This window comes from Scyliorhinus canicula, chromosome 17 (genome assembly GCF_902713615.1).
Source record: "Scyliorhinus canicula chromosome 17, sScyCan1.1, whole genome shotgun sequence".
In the NCBI taxonomy this organism is placed as follows: Eukaryota; Metazoa; Chordata; class Chondrichthyes; order Carcharhiniformes; family Scyliorhinidae; genus Scyliorhinus; species Scyliorhinus canicula.
The window spans coordinates 16,536,660-16,558,402 of record NC_052162.1 but is presented as its reverse complement, the minus strand read 5'-3'; the positions used below and the strand labels follow the sequence as shown (position 1 = coordinate 16,558,402).

The 21,743-nt window shown below is 49.7% G+C and overlaps 1 protein-coding gene across 4 annotated transcripts in view; it reads right to left on the bottom strand.

The window, feature by feature from the left end:
• The window catches only part of cd99l2 (CD99 molecule-like 2), a 185,708-nt gene that overhangs the window by 43,638 nt on the left and 120,327 nt on the right, over nt 1–21,743 (bottom strand). For all 4 annotated transcript variants that reach the window (XM_038774346.1, XM_038774344.1, XM_038774343.1 and 1 more), the window contains exon 3: nt 5,455–5,496. In XM_038774346.1, coding sequence (XP_038630274.1) covers nt 5,455–5,496 — 42 coding nt within the window. The remainder of the gene's footprint in view (nt 1–5,454; nt 5,497–21,743) is intronic.

The window sequence follows — 21,743 nt, the reverse complement described above, 5'->3', positions numbered from 1 at the left end:
GATAGCACCAAGAGCTCGGGTGTCTCTCAGGAAGCCCTCCTTCTTCCCAAATGCTGGGTCACTCAATCAGGCACCGAGTAGCTTTGAAGGAAGGACCTTCCCCTGGGGGCACACTTGCTACAAGACAACCACCACTGGTTGAACACCATCAGTGGTGGCATGGAGCTTGCCATTAATGGAGTCAACATTAATGGCCCATTTAATGGCCTCAATAGGGGGTGAGGCAGGATGGTCATCACGAGTCTTTCTGCCCAAGATTTAATTGAGCCAGAGGCGAGAAGGTAGCGTGGTCCCCGCCAGGCGCTCTCCCACCCAATTAAACGTCCCCAACCTTTAAACCTGTTTCAGGAAAGGGCATTAAATTCCACCCACCATACCTAGTTTGCTAGCCAGCTAAAACAACCTCTATACTATTGTGGATAAGATAAGGAAGCTGGAGTAATTCACTTCACTGCTGATCACAAAAACGGCAGCCCATAACCTCGAAGCACAATTTAAAAGAATACTTTGCTCACAAACAGTCTTTTATCAAACGTTCTGAATTGTGTGCAGCGGTGTTGAAGATAAATTCATCCTGTGACCTTGCAGGTCACTTGCTCTCTCCACGGAGGGGCTGTGTTGTAGCTGCAACCTTGATAGCTTTGATTACAAAAGCTGGGTTTTCATCAGTTTGAGACAGTGCCCTGAAGGTGCAGATTTCAGAGACTATTTTGAGGAATCCTGGTCATCCGTTCCAAAACCTCTCAGATACTAAACCTTCCCAAAGAGGATTGACTTCCCCCACTAACACGAGGATCTCCACTATCATTCCACAAGAAAAGACAGAGTTCAAGCTGTACAACAGAAATGTTTTATTCAACATACAGGTTTACCAAGAGTTCCAGCAATTTGATCTCTAAATTGGTTTCACGCAAAGTTTAACCTCCCCTTCCTACAAAATGTCCAGGCTTTGGGTTGTTTCGATCAGAGTTTAAAATGGTAATAAAGCAAATTTTACAGTACTCCGTTTGCCGCAATTTAAAAACTTCTTCGCATTTTAACCTTCGCTATTGCCACTGAAACACAGTTTGCTTGATGTAGCAAATCAGGTTGAGGAGTCAACTGGGACAATGCGAAATGGGAGAAGATAAGATGGAACACCCCTGGGCAGGATTTTGTGCTTTGGGTCAGACCCCGATGTTGGGAGCAGTCACTGACGTGGGGCTGGATTCTCCGCCCCGCCACATATCTGCCCCGACCCGCCGGCGGGATTCTCCGTTATGCCGGCCAGTCAATGGGGGCCGGGATTATCCGATCCCATGGCCAAGTTCTGATGCCGGTGTCAAAAGCGGCGTCCATGGGCCTCCAAGCCCGGGTATGCACCCCTTCCGAGGGGGCTAGTGCGGCACCGGAGTGGTGCCTGCTGCTCCAGGGCTCGAAAGCCATCGCGACATGGCCGGTGCAGGTCTGCGCATGCGCGTGGGTTCCCGTCTCCACGCCAGCCCCCGAGCAATATGGTGGAGCCCTACCGGGGCCCGGCACGGAGGAACATAGGCCCCCATGGAACTAGCCCGCCCACCGATCGGTAGGCCCCGATCGCAGGCCCCAGAGTCGGATCCCCCCCCCCCGCCGCCCCACCAGGCCAGCCCCCGCAGCCAGAACTCCGAGGTCCCACTGGGTGGGACCATACGTAACCCACGCAGGTAGGACTCGGCCAAACCCAGCGGGTATTCAGCCCGTCGAGGCGCGGAGAATCACCGGGGGGGTGGCTTTAATCGGCCCCCGACCGACGTAGGAATCGGAAGGCCGGCGTCGGAGCAGCGTGGCGCGATTCTCATGCCCCCCCCCCCCCCCCCCTCCCCCTCGGCGATTCTCCGACCCGGCGCAAGATCAGAGAATCCCGGCCGGGGCTTCCCATTGTGGGGCAGCCCCACACCGTCGGGAAACTCCCAGGCGTCGGGAAAACGGAGAATCCCGCCGGCGGAGAATCCCGCCCGTGAACTTTGCCTTGATTGGCCAAGAGGGTGGCTCGCAGTCCTGCAGAGCCTCCAATACAGAAGGAGTTGCCGGCTGCCGTTGCTGCAAGAGAGACGGAGGGTGCCTCCATGGTGAGTTATCCGTGTGAAACTTAGAGGAGTCTTGTGGGCTAAAAAATGGCCATTTTTCAGACGACATTGCCCCATTGGGGAGAGAGAGAAATCCCTGCAGCCACAGATTGTCCAGATAGATGGGGTGTGGGGGGGCACAGTTCCTGTTGTGCTGTTCCCCCATGTCTGCACTGTTAGAGAATGACCTACTGAAAGATTCTAGTCAGCCACTGATCATTCTACCCCTAATCCAGCCTTCCCCAAAATGGATCGGGAGCACAATGGTGTTGTCAAATCAGCATGCCGGCTAGTGGCACCGAATTACTTGTCAGCCTGCCTCGGATCCCATTCCCATCGGTTCCCAAAATCCTACCCCTTGGCAGTTCAACCACAGTTATACAACTAGGACTCATCACCCACCCACGGCATGATTGTGGCTGTGCCCTTATCAGAACATAAGAAATCAAAGTAGCAGCATAGGCCAGTGGTATCCCTTAGGCCATTCCGTCCCACCACAGCAAGAAATGAAAGAACATGTGAGCGTGCGCCATGGGGCCGGGTACCGATCTCCAGTTTGGCACCGACTTGGAGGAGGAGCAACTCTTCACCCCAATTGCTTGTGCGCGGTTGTGACCCATGGCTTGGGGACCCCTATCTTTGGCAATCAGTTCATTACACAATGGTACAAAAAACCGCCTGGGGAGCCATAGTAAAGGAGATGTATGTATGTTTTGCGTTGTGAATACCGATGGAGTAGGCCAAATGGTCCTCCGAGTCTGCTCCACCATTCACTGAGGTCATGGCTGATCTGGCTGTAGCTTCATCTCCACTTTCCTACCTTCTCCTCATAATTCTTCACTCCCTTGTTGATTTAAAATCAACCGGCACGGTAGCACAGTGGTTAGCCCTGTTGCTTCACACACTAGGGTCCCAGGTTCGATTTCCGGCTTGGGTCACTGTCTGTGCGGAGTCTGCACATTCTCCCCGTGTCTGCGCGAGTTTCCTCCGGCTGCTCCGGTTTCCTCCCACAAGTCCCAAAAGACGTGCTGTTAGGTGAATTGAGCATTCTGAATTCTCCGTCGGTGTAACCGAACAGAAGCTGGAGTGTGACGACTAGGGGCTTTACACAGTAACTTCATTGCAGTGTTAATGTAAGCCTACTTGTGACACTAATAATGAAATCTATCTGACTCAGCCTTGAGAATACCCAATGACCAAGCCTCCATTGACCTATCGGGTAGAGAATTCCAAAGATTAACGACCTTCTGAGTGAAGAGATTCCACGTAATTTCTAGCTGAAATGGGAGATTCCTTATTCTGAAAAGGTGCCCTACCCCAAGGAGAAACATCTTCTCAGCAATTAACATGTCAAGGCCCATCGGAATGGTATACGTTTCAATAAGATCACTTTTCATTCTTCTAAATGAAAAGTTGCTGAGGAAGGAGCAGTTCTCCGAAAGCTAGTGTTTGAAACAAACCTGTTGGACTTTAACCTGGTGTTGTAAGACTTCTTACCATTCTTCTAAAGTACAATGATTGCAGGCTCTTCATCCCAGGAATCAACTTAATGAACCTTCCCTGGACTTCCTCCAATACAAAAGTATCCCTGCTTAAATAAGGTGATCAAAACTTATGCCCAGTTATTCCAGGTGTGGTCTCACTAATGCCCTGCACAGCTGCAGCAAGAAATCTCTACTTTACTCCATCCCCTCTGCAGTACAGGCCAATATTTCACTTCCCAATAATTTGATGGATCTGCATTCTAACTTTTTTGTGATTCATGTGCAAGGACACCCAGATTCCCAGCATTGTGCAGTCTCTCCATTTAAATAATATTCTCCTTTTATATTCTTCTGACCAAATTGGACGACCGCACATTTCCCCCACATTATACTCCGCCTTTCAATTTTTTGCCCACTCACTTGGCCTAACGATATCCCACTGAGGACCTTTCATAGAATCATAGAATCACTACAGTGCAGAAGGAAGCCATTCAGCACTGGCCCTTTGAAAAAGCGCTCTGCCTAGCCCCACTCCCCATAACCCACCTAACCTTTTGAACTAAAGGGCGGTCTACCACGGCCAATCCACCTAACCTGCACATTATTGGACCGTGCGAGGAAACCGGAGCACCTGGAGGAAACACACGCAGGCACGGGGAAGAGCGTGAAAACTCCACACGGATGGTAACCCAAGTCCGGAATCGAACCCGGGTCCCTGGCGCTGCTAAGGCAGCAGTGTTAACCACTGTGCCACCGTGCCGCCCCGCGTCGTCCTCGCAACTTGTTTTCATACCTATAATACAACTTCTACAGTGCGTTTCCAGAAAGTGGCATCGATAACAGTATGACTGTAATAGGAGTTACAAGCTGTGTCTGAGAAATCAACGTAAGAAGAAAGGAGTTCCAAGCATTGTGGAAACGCATCTAAAATCAGGATCTGGTCCAACGTGACTTGACATTTGATTTTTCCCCATTATTAATTCTTCAATATTGTCTCCAAATGGACTAATTTACTTTAGCTACTCTCTTCCTTTTTATATGCACGTACTGTCTGTTTTTAGATTTCTTGCTTCTCATATTATGGAGAATGAGAAACAAATGCTTAATATTTCCCCTCACTGGTGGTCAGCGAATGTGGGCATTAGTCTCCATGGGCCATGTCTGAATACCTTCCACAAATACTGCCAGTGATGAGGCAGCAGATTAATCATCTCCATCTTTTCAGCCAGGAAAGGCCCAGTGTAAAGAACAAGTGATTAAGGCATCCCCATATTCCCCACACACCTCCCACCACGCCTCTGCATACCCAACCCTTCACCACCCAGAGCACCCCACCACCCCATACCACTTCACCGCCAGCTCGCACCCACCCCACCACCACCTTCCACCACATCCCCACACCACTGCAGCAGCCCCCAGCCCCTCCCCCTATCCCAAATCCTGCCCTGCTTCATTGGCATTCGCACTCCCTCCAATAACTCGATGCAGAATTGCTGGCGGCAAATCAAACTACATTAAGGAAATATAGGGGATGGCAGGAAGTCTCAGAAGTTTGCTTGCCCTATCAATGAGCTGGATCTTCAATCCACATCACCCACCATGGTAGCAAGGCATCTTGAGAGGCTCCCGAATGAGTGACGTTTCTGGCCCTTAGTCACCACCTTCTGATGTGGAAGTATCGCTGTAGCAAACCTGCACTGATGCCTGCTGGCACTGACCGAGACACAACATTCCAGTCAAAGTGTTATGGTTTGCATCGTGCACAGATGGAGATTTTAGTGTAGTTATGCCAGCACTAAATCCTGCTGATGTGGTCCCGGTGGCAATGGTGTTTACTATCATGCGATAATGTGAATATTACATCAATTTTGAAAGGAAACACTTACCTGTGTCTTTCCCACCTGAGGGATTGCGAGGTTTTGCAGGAGCTGTTGAGAGAAAATAAACACTCTGTTACTGATGTGCATTGCATTACAGACAGAGACCGTAAAGATCTTGGAGATTACTGTAAGGCATTGTGTTGACTGTCACTTCCATTTAGTTAATGCAGAGTGAAGAACATTTAGAAAAAAACAGGCACTTCTCCACCAGCCCGCAGTATTACGCCGGTCTATCAATGAGTGTGCTGTGCCAATAGAGTGGTGGCTTGATGCCACTTTACACCCCACTAAGCCAGTTTCCTATCTCAGTCCAACTGCCAGGCAACAAAATGAGGGATGTACCCGAAAGTGAAAATGTAAAGCATATCACCTCAGGCGGCTCCTGCTCAATCTCCCACCTTCACTGAGAGGCACCATTAAAGAATGAAGATGCAGCAGAAAACAAAAGAGGAAATTAAAAATACCGTAAATTAAAATTTAATGAAATGAAATGGTCAATAAAACCATCCAGTTTTTCTTTCAGATGTTTAGAGCTCTAGGTAAAGAACAACTAGCATTATATAGAGCCTTTTAGAAGTGCTGCATATGCCACAGCAGTTTACAGCCAATGAGGTACTTTCTTTCAACGCAGTCACTGTTGTAAGGTAGAAAATGCATCAGCCAATTTACGCACAGCAAGCTCCCACAAACAGAAATGTGATCACGAGCAGATAATCTGTTTTTTGCGGTGTTCATCAGAGATTAAAAATTGGAAAAGACCCCTGCTCTTTTTCAGAATAATGCCACGGGATCTTCCCCATCCACCTGAGAAGTCCACACCGTGGTGTCGATTTAATTCCTTACCTGGATGATGGCACCTCCAAGAGTGAAGCAGTCCCACAGCACAGCACTGGAACGTCAGCCTTGAGATTTGTGCTCGAGTGAGATTTGAACCCACGACTCGCTGACTGCGAGGCAAGAATGCCACCAACTGAGCCTTTGGATGACAGCTGAAATAAGTGGGTGTAGGTTCTGTTCTAATACAGAAGGCTGCCAAAGTACTTGATTCCAATGTTTTCCACGCCGAGTCAAGCTGCTCCAGTACAGCTATAACACCGTCATCGACCCAGCAATGTGGAACATTGCCCGGGTATGTCCTGTCCATAAAAATCAGGACCGATTACCGCCCCAACAGTCTACTCTCGATCATCGGTAAAGTCATGGAAGGGGTCATAAACAGCACTATCAAGCTGAACTGACTCAACAAAAACCTGCTCACTGATGCGCAGTTTGATTCCGCTAGGGTCAAGCAGCTCCCGGCCTCACTACAGCCGTGGTCCAAATATGGACAAAAGAGCTGAACTCAACTGATGAGCTGAGAGTGACTGCCTTTGACATCAAGGCGGCTGCAAGTGTCCCGAGAAAAAACAGAGTTATGGGTGGCACAGTGGTTACCTCTGCTGCCTCACGGCGCCGAGGACCCAAGTTCGATCCCGGCCCCGGGTCGCTGTCCGTGTGGAGTTTGCACATTCTCGCCGTTCCTGCTTGGGTCACACCCCCACAATCCAAAAAGATGTATACGGTAGGTAGATTGGTCACACTAAATTGCCCTTTTTGTTGTTATAAATTTAGGAGTACCCAATTTTTCATTCCAATTAAGGGGCAATTTAGCGTGGCCAATCCACCTAACCTGCCCACCTTTGGGTTGTGGGGGTGAAACCCACGCAGACACGGCGAGAACATGCAAACTCCACACGGACAGTGACCCATGGCTGGGATTCGAACCCGGGTCCTCAGCGCCGTAGGCAGCAGTGCTAACCACTGTGCCACCATGATGCCCCTAAATTGTCCCTTAATTGGAAAAAAAATAATTGGGTACTCTAAATTTTAATTTTAAAATTTTAATTAAAAAAAAGAAAAACTGGAGTTAATGGGAATCGAGGGCAAACTCTCCGCTGGTTGGAGTGATACCGAACACAAAGGCTGTGATTCTGGTTGTTGGAGATCAATCCAGTTCCAAATCATCATGGAAAGGATGGGGTTACCATTGATCAGTAACTGAGCTGGACTAGCCACACTGTGGTTACGAGGGCAGGTCAGATTCTGCAGTGAGGAACTCACCTCCTGACTCCCAAAGCCTGTCCACCATCTAGCTACAAGGCACAAGTCAGATGGAATACTCTGACCTTGCCTGGATCAGTACAGCTACAACAATATTCAAGAAGTGCAACATCATCTGGGACAAAGTGTCCCATTTGATTGGCTCACCATCTACCACGTTCAACATTCATTTCTTCCACCACCAATATCTACATTGGCAGCAGTGTGTACTAAAGGTGCACTGTAGCAACTCACCAATTCTCCTTTGATAACACCTTCCAAACCCACAGCCTCTACCTCCTCGAAGGACAATGGTTGCAGGTGCATGAAAATATCCTCCCCTGTAAGTTTCTCTCAGAGCTGCACGTCACCTAGACTTGGAATTGTGTCGCTATTCCTTTACTGTCACTGGGCCAACATCCTGGAACTCCCTTCTTGACGCCAGTGTGTGTGTGTGTGTGTGTACCTACATGGACTCTCACTGCTAAAAAAGGCAGCTCACCACCACCTTCTCGAGGACAATCAAGAATAAATGCCGGCCTAGCCAGCGCGCCCACATTCCATGAATGGATAACAAAACAAACGTTGATTCAGAAAGCATGTTTGAAGTTTACTACACTAGTGGCAGTTTGATAACTGGAGTTACAGATACATGATGGCGATAAATTGAACATAGAACATAGAACATAGAACAGTACAGCACAGAACAGGCCCTTCGGCCCTCAATGTTGTGCCGAGCCATGATCACCCTACTCAAACCCACGTATCCACCCTATACCCGTAACCCAACAACCCCCCCTTAACCTTACTTTTATTAGGACACTACGGGCAATTTAGCATGGCCAATCCACCTAACCCGCACATCTTTGGACTGTGGGAGGAAACCGGAGCACCCGGAGGAAACCCACGCACACAGGGGGAGGACGTGCAGACTCCACACAGACAGTGACCCAGCCGGGAATCGAACCTGGGACCCTGGAGCTGTGAAGCATTTATGCTAACCACCATGCTACCCTGCTGCCCCAAAAGTTGTATTATATTTGCGAAAAAATGTATTTCGCCTCCGCAGCCTGCGGATAGAGTTCCAGTCGGTCAGGTTTGAGGGCCGATTCCATAGTTGCGTTTAAGTCGATTAAATTGATGCGACCATCAATTCACTCGAGACAAGAGTAGAAGCAAACCGTGGCTTTAATCAACTTAGAACAGTCCCTGCCTGTGACTGATCCAATACTGAGAACCGGATACAAGGTCGACTGCTCTTTATACCTCCCCTCAAGGGGAGGAGCCATGGGCAGAGCCCATACATGCCCCAACATGTTCCTCTATGGATAATGCCATACAATGGCCCATCGAAGCCCACAAGGGCGACAGCATAGCACAGATACAAATACAAGCGCAACAGCACAGATACAAATACAATGGAGGATTATTGGCATAATACATTCACCACAATTTTTAAAATAACTATTTTAACCATTTAGTGTCAGCAATAACTCTTCCTATTTCACAGGGTTCTGCTCTACAAAGCCAGCCTACACAGGCCATTAATTTCTCGCTATTTTCTGTTGCCTTTTGTTCTTGACCCAGAAAGGACAAAACAGGTAAGGAAAGTAGAACTTAATTGAAGAATAGACGCAATATTTTCCAGTAATTGCATTCGCACTTTTACTCTCTCATTTCTTTCAATGTATAATGTACGTCTTTTGTCTATTATCACCTCGCTTTCTAAAAAACAATGAGGACAGAGTTAATTAAATAAAATACATATAATATGCAGTGTATGAACAGGACATTTGACTCAACTAGTTTAGGTTGGCGTTTATACTGCATCCAGGTCTCATCCCATTCAATCTATCTTGTCTCAGCCTTTTGGCATACCTTTCTATCACCTTTTTCTCTCAAGCACTCATCTAATTTCCTTACGAGAGCATGCAAACTTTCTGCTCAACCCACTTCCTGTGGTTTTGACTTCCAGGGGCTGGTTTAGCACACTGGGCTAAATCGCTGGCTTTTAAAGCAGAACCAGGCAGGCCAGCAGTACGGTTCAATTCCCGTACCAGCCTCCCCGAACTGCGACGGAATGTGGCGACTAGGGGCTTTTCACAGTAACTTCATTTGAAGCCTACTTGTGACAATAAGCGATTTTCATTTCATTTCATTTAATTTTTAACCGCTCGGAGGGTGGGATTTTCCAGCCCTTTCTGTCGGCGGGCTCTTCCAGACCTGCCGAAAGCGAACCGCTTGATGGGACGGGCGAGCCAGGCGTAGGCATCGGCAGGACCGGAAGATCCCACCGACAGCCAGTAATGAGCTCCCTCTGCCACTGGAAATCATGCGCATGGTGGTGTTGGAAAATCCCGCCCCATGCACATTCCTCCCTCTTCTCCCGTTTAATTTGTTAGTAACCAGCTTGTCTTCATGGCCCCGAGTTTTGGATGCTCCCACATCCTCTTCCAATTTACCCTGTCCAATCCATTGATAGTCAGATAGTCAGAGGCTTTTTCCCAGGGTAGAGGGGCAAGGTTTAGAGGAGATGTACGAGCAAGTTTTTTTTACACAGAGGGTAGTGGGTGCCTGGAACTCGCTGTCGGAGGAGGTGGTGGAAGCAGGGACGACATTTAAGGGTCATCTTGACAAATACATGAATAGGATGGGAATAGAGGATTACGGACCTTGGAAATGTAGAAGATTGTAGTTTAGACGGGCAGCATGGTCGGCACTGGCTTGGAGGGCCGAAGGACCTGTTCCTGTGCTGTACTTTTCTTTGTTCTTTGTTCATTCATAATTTTAAAGATCTTTATTCGGTCACTTCAAAAGAAAACCTGTTCGCACTTTCCCCTCAACTACAAGCTCTTAGTTCAGCAAGTCAGGGGAAATTAAACAACCCTCACATCCCCTTCTGTCAAAGCCCCTCCGAATTTCAAACCATGCCACTATATGGAACGGTAAGTGCGTTCACTGGTCGATCCCACCCTGCATGTTGAAAAGCGAACCCTCTCTTATTGGCTGCAGGTGGAGCCGACGTCCTGGCTGGTGCTTAACAGGATTTAATGATGCAAATTCTTCAGTTGGTTGATGCGCTATCTGCACTTAAAGACTCGAATCGGTACAAGAGAGGCTTTATTACAGTGAGATGTTTATCCTCCGACTGCAGCTGGTAGAATGGCAGCTCAGGAGAACTCATACATATTTATACGGCTCCCGGAGCTAGCCGGCAGGGGCTACCAACGAACCTGTAATACAGGTACTGCTGTACATCCCCTAATACAGGCACACACACAATTACACAGTGGTGGATCACCACATTGGTTGAACCACAGCGAGTGGAAATGTGATTCTCATTCGAGGCTTCACAAAAAGCAGAGGACAATAAGCACAATTGTGTCGGCTGGAGTATAAGAACCGCTCTAGCAGTTTAAGACAGGCCACTGATAATTTTAGTCCCTTGGTGAAAAGACTTTTAAAACTAGGTTCCTTACAAATAAAACAGGTGAGCTTACTTCATTGACTGTGCAGTTTGCATGCTTCTAGATGACAGGCCAAATGTAAGTCTTTCGGTCTCCATAGCCTCTGCTCTATGTGTGTATATTGAGTATGGCTTCATTTTCTTTAAATCCCCCACCCTTCCCTGGAACTATTCTGGGAGGATTTTCTGTCTGGCAACAAGTGTGAAAGAGCTGGGTCTGGATTCTCCATTTCAGGGACTATGTCCCCACGCTGTCGTGAAAACTGTGGTCTTATCCACCAGAAAGGCCACAGATTCACAGCCCTGCTGGGGGCTAGCAGGCAGCCGGCAACCGCATTCCGCCTCCAGCTGCGACTCCGTGCTCCATGGCGGACTCAGACAGCGGACCTGGACCGCGGACCTGGACCGCGGAAAGAGCGCCCCCGACCGCCCACACAATAGAAGCCCAGCCCCGATTGAGGCCCCCCCCCCCACGCGACTGTGGCGGCCGCGGACTGAATCCGCAGCCACCCACCTCACGAGTTTCCCGAACGGCAGGAACATGTTAGATCCACGCTGTGGGGAATTCGGCCGGTCGGGGGCGGAGAATAGCGGGGCAGGCCTCTGGCAGTGGCCTCAGGTAGTGGATACTAGACGCACGCCGGTTTTCGGGAGTGGGGAATCACCGAACCGGCGCCGGTCCCGATTTCATGCGTGAAACTGGATTCTCCGCCCCGTCACTGAACGCAATTTCGGAGTCGGTGTGTGGAGAATCCAGCCAAGGATTTTGTAATATTTTCTAAGATATGAATAAGAGGCTGCACTGCTGTGCCATGCTCACAACGGGAGATCACAGGGCTACACAGCCAACAGTAGGACATTATCCATTTACTTCAAAAAGAAATCACAATCTGTGCACCCTCTGAGAGCATGGACTCCACCTTATGGAACTGGTTGCTAAGCATTCACATCTTGGTGAATTTGTGAGGAAGCGGGAAAGAAGAAGCTATTTAGCAACAGTGCAACATTCTGGTGACTTTTCTGGACATTTAGGGTGGTATCCTCTGTTCTAAAGACTGAGTTTGATTGCAGGGAGTGTTTCACACTTGGGTTGGGGGGGGGGGGGGGGGGGGGGGGGGGTGCAGACGGCTGACCATACACGATCTTGTGCTGGTCCGCTCATTATATATATGTCAATGCAGGGCATGGCGAATTTCAGAGCGATGGACGGGCAGGAAGCCACTGCCCCTACTGTTACCTTATGGGCCCGAAGGCCCGGGTGTCATATGTTAAGGGCACCCAGGCTGCCATTCACTTATTTACAGGCCAGGAGCTTCAGCCTGGCTGTCATTCAACGCTGAATGAGAATGTCACCGAGAACAGCCTGGTTCAGCGAAGCCTCCTTGGAGACCTTCCTCCAAGTCATCCCAAGACGGCAGCAAGTGCTGTTTCCCCAGGTTGGCAGCACCTGACCAAGGTGGCCTGGATGGAGGTCACAAAAATACCAATGGGGCCCAACACAGAAACACTCAGCAGCCCAGGAAGAGGATGAATGATCTGTTGGGCTCCACCAGGGTACACGCACCATTTACTCCAACTGACACCGGGAAGAGCGTCAGACAGTCTAAGTGTAAACGTGAACAGAGATGTGTCGGACAGGAGTTTGGGCTTACAGCACTCACCAGCAGATGCACGGAATGTGTGCCAGCCCCTTCATGCTCTCAATCTTACATCAGTTGCATGAACAACCGGCTTCTTAATCACTTGTTGGGCAAAGCTCAGCAGCTGCCATAGGCCTGTGTGCTTCTGCGATGCGCATGCAACCACTGGGATGACAATCAATCATTCTGTTTTACTGCAGGAAAAGAATGCCCACAACAAGCGGAAGCATTCCCAAACCAGAGGTGGAATTCCGGACATTTGAGTCCTTACCCCGTATGAGAAGCGGAAGCGTGCAGTGCTAAAGGTGAGACAACACTGCCCCAGGCAGGCAGTGAGGATGCCTACAGTCTGCAGTTGTCAGCTGCACCCACAGAGGGAGACATTTATTTAACTACGAAGCCTGCTTAGTCAATCATTAAAACTTTCCTTTCTCTATTCCAGGTACCAGCAAGAAAATGCAGAGGCCATAAACCCAGAGCAGTCCCAACCCAACCACTATCTCAGGCGGCTGCCATAGAAGACTCAAAGGAGGCATGGTCACAGCGTTCACTTGCACCCTCCACCAACATAGGTACTATCACGTGGGTGGGTGTTTGATAGTAATCTCAGGTTCACACTCTGGCGAGCAAATCACTGACACGGGTAAATAGCTGGCGGAGGAAGTGACAGCCGAGGTCTCTGACGCTCGGAGGACTGCTGGGACCAGGGGCTGAATTCTCCACCGTAAGGATTCTCTGTGTTGCCGGCAGCCCGGGGGGGGGGTGGGGGGGGGGGGGGGGTTCCCGACGGCGTGGGGCTGCCCCACAATGGGAAACCCCATTGACCAGCCGATGAAACGGGAGAATCTGGTGCGGCAAGACGGAGAAACCCATCCCACGTCCCTGCTCAGCCTGACACAGATGGTGAGCCTCTGGAGTTGGCTGCAAGAGACACGTTAGAGATGCAGAGTTGTCAGAGGACATGTGCAGACTGGATGGGAAGCGGGAGGAGTCTATCCACATTCTCTCTAATGTTCTGGTCCCAGCATGTGGATGCTCGGCTCCTTCCATGGAAAGGGTGGCAGCTGCCTTTGCAAACCAGGGCCAGCAGGATCCACAGGACCGGCACTCAGTCACTCTAGCAATGGGCGCAGTGCTGCAGTGGCGAGGCGAGAGGGGGTCGGGGCACTTCGACCTCTCTCCAGGTGCCCCTTGTCCTCAAGCAGTCAAGGGGGCACCATTGGGCACCCACAGGGAGGGGAAGTGCCAGCCAGGCGCCCTGAGCATTGAATCCCAGGATAGTCCAAGGACACCCTGCCACTCCACCTCCCCTCCCAGAGACCCCAACGCCTCCAACAGGTCAGGCGAAGGATGGAGCACCTGCAGACCTGGGCCCTCTATGCATCAGGCTACCAGAGAATACCCAATAAAGTAATCGCAGTTAACAGGGCATAGCTGACAGCAGGCTGTCCAACCTCGGCTGTCTATGTCAGGGCTGCAACTGAACACAACAGTAGGCAAAGAATAATTAAGAAATACTGAAGGCACACAGGTGGCACAATGCACAACCATTGTATAAAATGTTGGCACTTGCAAACATATGTTCACTTGCACAGTTTGGAAGTTTCCTGGATCCCACCTTGATGCTAGTTGCTTCAACTGTTGAAGGCATTTATGAGTATGGAATGTGAATCCCCATCAGAGTCAAATACTGAGATCAGGAGCTCAGTGACCTTGACACAACCCAAACCGAGTGTTCATGCAAGGCTATTGCTGAGGAAGTGCCACTTCATAGCACTGTTGATGACCCTTCCATCACTCACTGGTGATCGAGAGTAGACTGATGGGGTGGCAATTGGCTCGGTAGATGCCAGTGTTGTAGCTGTACTGACACAACTTGGTTAGGAGTGTGATAGGTTCAGGAGCACGTCTTCAGGACAATTGCTGGAATATTGTCAGGGCCCAGAGCCTTTGCAGTATCCAGTGTCTTCAGCCATTTCTTGACATCACGTGGAGTGAATTGTATTGGCTAAAGACTGACATCTGTGATGCTGGGGATCGCCGGAGGAGACCGAAAAGAATCATCCACTCGACATTCCTGGCTGAAGATTGTTGCGAATGCCTCAGTCTTGTCTTTTGCACTGATGTGCTGGGCACCTCCATCAGTGATGTTGGGGATATTTGTGGAGCCTCCTCCTCCAGTGAGTTGTTTAATTGACCACCACCATTCACGGCTGGATGTGGCAGGACTGCAGAGCTTAGATCTGATGTGTTTGTTATGGGATCGCTTAGCTCTGGCTGTTACCTGCTGCTTATGCTGTTTGGCACACAAGAAGACTTGAGTTGTAGTTTCACCAGGTTGACACCTCATTTTTAGGTATGTCTGGTGCTGTCCCTGACTCCTGCACTCTTCATTGAACCAGAGTTGATCCCCTGGCAATGGTAGAGTGGGGGATATGCCAGGCCACAAGGTTACAGATTGTGGCGGAGTACAATTCTGCTGCGGCTGATGGCTCACAGCGCTTCATGGATGCCCAGTCTTGAGTTGCTAGATCTGTTCAAAATTTATTTAGCACGGTGGCCGTGCCACACAACATGATACAGGGCGCATCCTTAATCTGAAGACGGGACTTCATCTCCACAAGGAGTGTGAAATGGCCACTCCTGTCATGGACAGATGCACCTGCAGGACCCCACACCACCCCCCGCAGTCCCAGTCCAGTAGCTATATCCAGCCAGCTCGGTCAGTAGTGGTGCTACTGTTCCACTTTTGGTGATGGACATTGATGGCCCCCATCCAGAGTTCATTCTGCACCCTTGCCACCTCAATGCTTCCTCTAATTGGTGTTCAATATGGAGGACTACTGATTCATCAGCTGAAGGGGGATGGTATGTGCTATTCAGCAGGAAGTTTCCTTGTCCATATTTGACCTGATGACATGAGACTTCATGGGATCCAGAATCAATGTTATGGACACCCAAGGCAACACCCATCTGACTGTGTAACACTGTGCCGCAGCCATCTCTGCTGGGTCTGTTGTGCCAATGTGACAGGCCATACCCAGGGATGATAACATGATGCCTAGGACATTTTCTGTGAGGTATGATTCTATGAGTACATTATGTCAGGCTGTTGTTTGACCAGTTTGTGCAACAGTTCTCCCAATAAGCCCCCAGATGTTAGTAAGGAGGACTTTGCAGCGTAGACAAGACTGAGTTTGTCGTTGCAATTCTGGTGCCGTGGTCGATGCTGGGTCGTTGGTCTAGATTGATTCCTTTGAGAGTTTTTAGCAGTTTGATACAACTCAGTGGCTTGCTCTGCTAGTTCAGAGGGCATTTAAGAGTCAACCATATTGCTGTGGATTTGGAGTCACATGGAGGATAGGCAGAACATCAGTGAATAAGATTGGTTTTTTGAGGACAATTGACAGTGGTTTCATGGTCATCATTAGTTTTTTAAAATAAATTTAGTGTACCCAATTCATTTTTTTTCCAATCAAGGGGCAATTTAGTGTGGCCAATCCACCTACCCTGCACATCTTTGTGGGGGCGAAACCCACGCAAACATGGGGAGAATGTGCAAACTCCACACGGACAGTAACCCAGAGCCGGGATTGAACCTTGGACCTCGGCGCCGTGAGGCAGCAGTGCTAACCCACTGCACCACCGTGCTGCCCCATGGTCATCATTAGTGACTAGTGGGGCCCCGCCGGGATCAATGCTTGGGCCCCAGCTATTCACAACATACATGATTTGGATGAAGGAACCAAAAGTAATATTTCCAAGTTTGCTGGTGATGCAAAACTTGGTGGGAATGTGAGTGAGGATGTTAAGAGGTTTCAGGGAGATTTAGACAAGTTAAGTGAGTGGGCAAATACATGGCAGGTGCAGTATAACATGGATCAATGTTATGTCGTTCAATTCGGTAGGAAAAACAGAATGGCAGAGTATTATTCAGATAGTGATAGACTGGAAAATGTTGACGCACGAAGGGACCTGGGTGTCCGAGTACACCAGTCACCAAGAGCAAGCGTGCGGGTGCAGCAAGCAGTTAGGAAGGCAAATGGTATGTTGGCCTTCAGTGCAAGAGGACTTGAATACAGGAGCAGGGATGTCTTGCTGCTGATGTACAGGGCCTTGGCGAGACCACACCTGGAGTATTGTGTACAATGTTCGTCCCCTTATCATAGAGGGAACGCAATGAAGGTTCAGCAGACTGATTCTTCGGATGGCAGAGATTGCGTTGACTGGGTTCTGTATTCACTGAAGTTTAGAAGAATGAGAGCAGATCTCCTTGAAATGTGCGAAATTCTGACAGGCCTGGACAGACTGAATGCAGGGATGTTGTTTCCTCTCGCTGGGGCAGGGGAGGGAGGAGGATCGTGTTCAGAGCAAGGGGGTCGCAATTAAAGGATATGGGTAGGCCATCTAGGACAGAGATGAGTAGAAACCTCTTCATTCGGAGGGTGATGAACCTGTAAAATTCTCAAACACAGAAAGCTGAAAAGACCCAATTCACTGAATATATTTAAGGGGAAAATAACTTTCTAGACACTGAAAGCATCAAGGGATATGTACAGAATGTGGGGGAATAGTGTTGAGATAGAGGATCAACCCTATCATATTAAATGTGTGACGTCATCTAGGGCTAGTGCGCGGTCAATTACAGCCCCACATGCCCCAGGGTCACAACACAAGTGAATTAGTAGAAAGGGGTAAAAATAATAAGGATGACGATCAAAAGTTAAGAGTCTTTGCTTCAAATAGTGGTTCTTTTGCACGATTTCTGGTCAAAGCTTCTGGTTTACAGCTGGTGATGGTCTTCCTTGCAGAGCCATTCATTCAGAGTTCCCGCAGGCTAGAAAACACAGTACTTACAAGCAGCAGGCTTTCTAGAGAGACACTTTGGCTGGGATTCTCCGAAACCACGACCAAATGTTGATGCCGGCGTCAGAACCGGGGCGAGCAACGCTGGTGTCAACGGGCCTCCAGACCCAGGCATTCACACCGCTAGAATGGTGGCGGAGTGCTGTGCGCTGCTCCGGCGTGGAAAGCCGGCCCGCCATGGCCGGCATGGGTCCGCGCATGCGCGCCACGGCCGTCTCCGCGCTGGCCCACGGGCGAAATGGCGGAACCCTACAGGGGCCCGGAGGAACATAGGCCCCTGCCGGAATGAACCCGCCCACCGATCGGGTGCTCCCGATCGGAGGTCTGGCTACCATGGAGACCCCGCCCCCCACTGGCGGGACTCGGCAGAACTCAACGGCCCCCCCCCCCCCCCCCCCCCCACCGGTGCCGCGGCGACCACGCCGGTGTCATTGGCGCGATTCTCCGGTCGCCGGCCCAACGTCAGAGCAGCCTGGGGGGATTCGCGCGCATCCTCCGGCGATTCTCCGATCCCGCGCCGGGTCCTGGCCTTTATGTCTTATCAAACTGGGCTTTCAGCTCGATGTTCACATTCGGCCTTATATCTTTCTGTATCGACACTTCATTCCACATCAAACCTTGCTTTAAGCTGGTGGTTTGACCTCAGCCTCCTGCAGTCTCGAGAGAATGGCACCTGCTGGAGAGAGAGTCCACCCCCACAGTAGCCTTCTGAAGAGGATTAGTTAGAACTTTTTTGGAGGGAGTTAGTTAGACCCCTCTGTCCGGACTGCAGAATCAAAAGTGATTCAAAACTGGAACCTTGTGGCTTTGGAAATATTCCAGTGGGATAATATCTAATTAACACCTGTTCCCGGGCAGACCACAGGCTGTTAGGTCCATTCATTGGACCCAAATCAATCAAACCAAGTCATCATTGCCACTGCAATCCGCAATCACCAGTCTAAAACAGCGCAGCCTTCTGGAATCTCCTGTTTGAGTTAAAGGCACAGTCCACTGCTTCCTTCTGCTTGAATTAAAGATACAAGCTGCCTGAAAGACACATGTCCATAAATCATCCATGGATCAAAAATGTAACAGCAAAAATAAAGGATAGAGAAAATAAGGGAATAAATAAGGACTAAACTTAAGGACCCTTGTCAGCCAATTGTGCTGTCCTTGAACTCCACCCACCTTAAAAGACCCTCCTCCAACTTTGAGGTATAGCAGTTTTAAATTGACTGCATTGTATTCTTGTTACAGGAAAAATGACACATATTAGTTTTGAGACTTGCTCCACCGCCTTCTACCCTCCCTCTATCACCCAGCAACTTTCCCCATCACCCTTGACCCACCCAAAATCAGCAATCCCCCTGCCACCCTTGAACCTCCACAACTCCCCTTACCCTGGACCCTATCACTACCCACCGCCATGTGCCTTCCCTCCCCTCAGGGACGACACCAGTTACCATCCCTCTGCCCACCCAGACCTTTTCCATTATCCAAGCCACTTGTGTGATCTGCTTCTATGAACCCCCCCCCCCGCCCCATGATATCTTCACTTACCCGACTATCAGCCTGGACTTACCACCCTATCGCATCCCAGTAATCCACCACACACCCCCTCTCCGGACTGTTCCCTCTGTTACCCAGCACCCTCAGTTCAACCCCCAGGACCCCAACATCGACAGTACCAACCTCACCCTCTCGGAAATCGCTCCCCCACTATTTTTGCCTGTAAACCCCCCCCCCCCCCCAAGCACCCCCATCTAGCCACAGGACCCCCTGACCCAACAAGAAAGACCCTTTCTTCATCCCACATCGCTGCCCTCACACATTCATTCGCAATCTCTCCCTTCCTCAGACTGTCTCCTCCTCTGGACACTCGCTTTTCCCCACCCCTTTTCCATCCCTTTCCGGCTCCTGTCCTGCCTGCCCAGTTTGTCCTACTGATGCCCAATTTGTCACGCTGTGAGCGGTCCCCAAGAAGGTGAAGGCAGCGCCGACCCACCTCCAAGTTGTGTGGGAAGTGAAGCTCACCAGGTACACGCCACTCATGTACAATTGTCAAAGTGAACATTCTAATTTCTCACTGAGGGGGAACTTAATTTTAATTTGGAGGGGGGAGCTTGACTAGGCCAATATGGTAGCACAGTGGTTAGCACTGTTGCTTCGTAGCTTCAGGGTCCCAGGTTGGATTCCCCGCTTGGGTCACTGTCTGTGCGGAGTCTGCATGTTCTCCCCGTGTCTGCGTGGGTTTCCTCCGGCTGCCAAAGACGTGCAGGTTAGGTGGATTGGCCATGCTAAATTGCCCTTAGTGAGCAAGAAGGTTAGGAGGGGTTATTGGGTTACGAGGATAGGGTGGAAGTGAGGGCTTAAGTGGGTCTGTGTAGACTCGATAGGCCGAATGGCCTCCTTCTGCACTGTATGTTCTATGTTCTAGAATAAAGATTATTTGATTTGATATTTGCTTCCAGAGAGGTGGCCTTTCAATGAGCGTACGTGAGATGTTAATGTGTGCTCAACATCGTTGAGGACCATAATTCTTACAGTTCATCCCGCCGCCAACTGATTTTTGGCCGCACTGTGTCGAATTGTGTCCCCTACCCCTGCCAGGCTTTCCTCTGCGGGTGGGACTGGAGGATTCTGTCCACAGAGCAACTTGTATCGAAATCCACTGTGCTGCTTTTAAAACTGTCCAGTTCAAAAATAAATAAACGGCTCAGAATTTGCCCCAAACCATCGACGCTTGACAAGCAAGCTGCATGTGAGAGTTTGTGCCCGGAGTAAATAAGCGGGAGTGTTGCCTAGGGACCAAAAACATGAGTGTGGCTGAAATCAGCAAGCTGTGTCTATCACACATGTAGCATAGGGGGAAATCCAATTGCCCTGAACGTCCTTCCCATCTCATTCTGTTCCTGGCAGTGAGGTTTGGAGTATTCTGTCTGGCTCTTATGGGGCTGGTTAAGTAAGTAGGATTATCCTAATATATATATCCATCCGTTATGGAAGCCTGATACAGAAAACAACAGCTTTATAGTTCTAATAGAGGACATTCTGAACGGCATGGAATGCTGGGATAGTTCTAACTCCATTGCAACCTCCTGTTAAAATCTCAGCACCCAGGAAAACAAATGATACAAAGAAGAACAAAGAACAAAGAAAATTACAGCACAGGAACAGGCCCTTCGGCCCTCCCAGCCCGCGCCGATCCAGATCCTTTATCTAAACCTGTCTCCTATTTTCCAAGGTCTACATCCCTCTGTTCCCCGCCCGTTCATATATCTGTCTAGATGCATCTTAAATGATGCTATCGTGCCCGCCCCTACCACCTCCGCTGGCAAAGCGTTCCAGGCACCCACCACCCTCTGCGTAAAAGCCTTTCCACGCGCATCTCCCTTAAACTTTCCCCCTCTCACCTTGAAATCGTGACCCCTTGTAATTGACACCCCCAATCTTGGAAAAAGCTTGTTGCTATCCACCCTGTCCATACCTCTCATAATTTTGTAGATGGTTGTGTTTGTTGGGGGGGGGATGATCCTTTTGCATGGCTGCTAATGAATAGAGCGGACGGAAGGGGGAATGATAGTTTTTAGGCCAGATTCCACTGATCTTAACATCTTTAGCACTTGAACTCCAGCCTTCACCCCAGTCATGTTGCAGTATTAATAAGAAGCAGACTGCCGTTTTTCCGAAGGGGATGTTTGGCCTCCTGGGGATGTTTTGTCTGGACAGCTGATAGCCTTTTGTGCGATGGGGGCGAATGCAGCACCAGAAGGGGCCTGGAGGATAGCCCGAGAATAACTACAGCCGGGCAAGTGTTTCAGACACGGTAAGTGATTGATCCTGGACGATGTCCAAATGAAACCAGGGCTTTGCGGCAAGAGGGAACTGTGCCTCCGGAAACAGAGCAGTTTTAATTCTGCCTTGTGCAGTCGAACTGGAAGCATGTGTGTTCTAGACGGTGGATTTGTTTCCCTGTTCTTGTGAAATTGTTTTTCCACAAACTTAGGCTGCTGACTCCCTTGAGTGGCCTTGGCTGCAGATGATCAGACTTTGATGCTGGCAGCTGCCTTCGACTCGCACTGAATCATTTCTGGTGAGCACTTCTGAGCTCCGCCTTCAGCAATATTTTGCTACTGCCGCCTTTGTCAAAGGGAATGCCACGAGGTTAATCGCTAATGAAGAATTCCTTTCTTGCTACCATTCAGCTGTGTGATTTTGCTCAGGCTACCGCGGCATTTTGGAAGTATGAGCATTAAACGTTT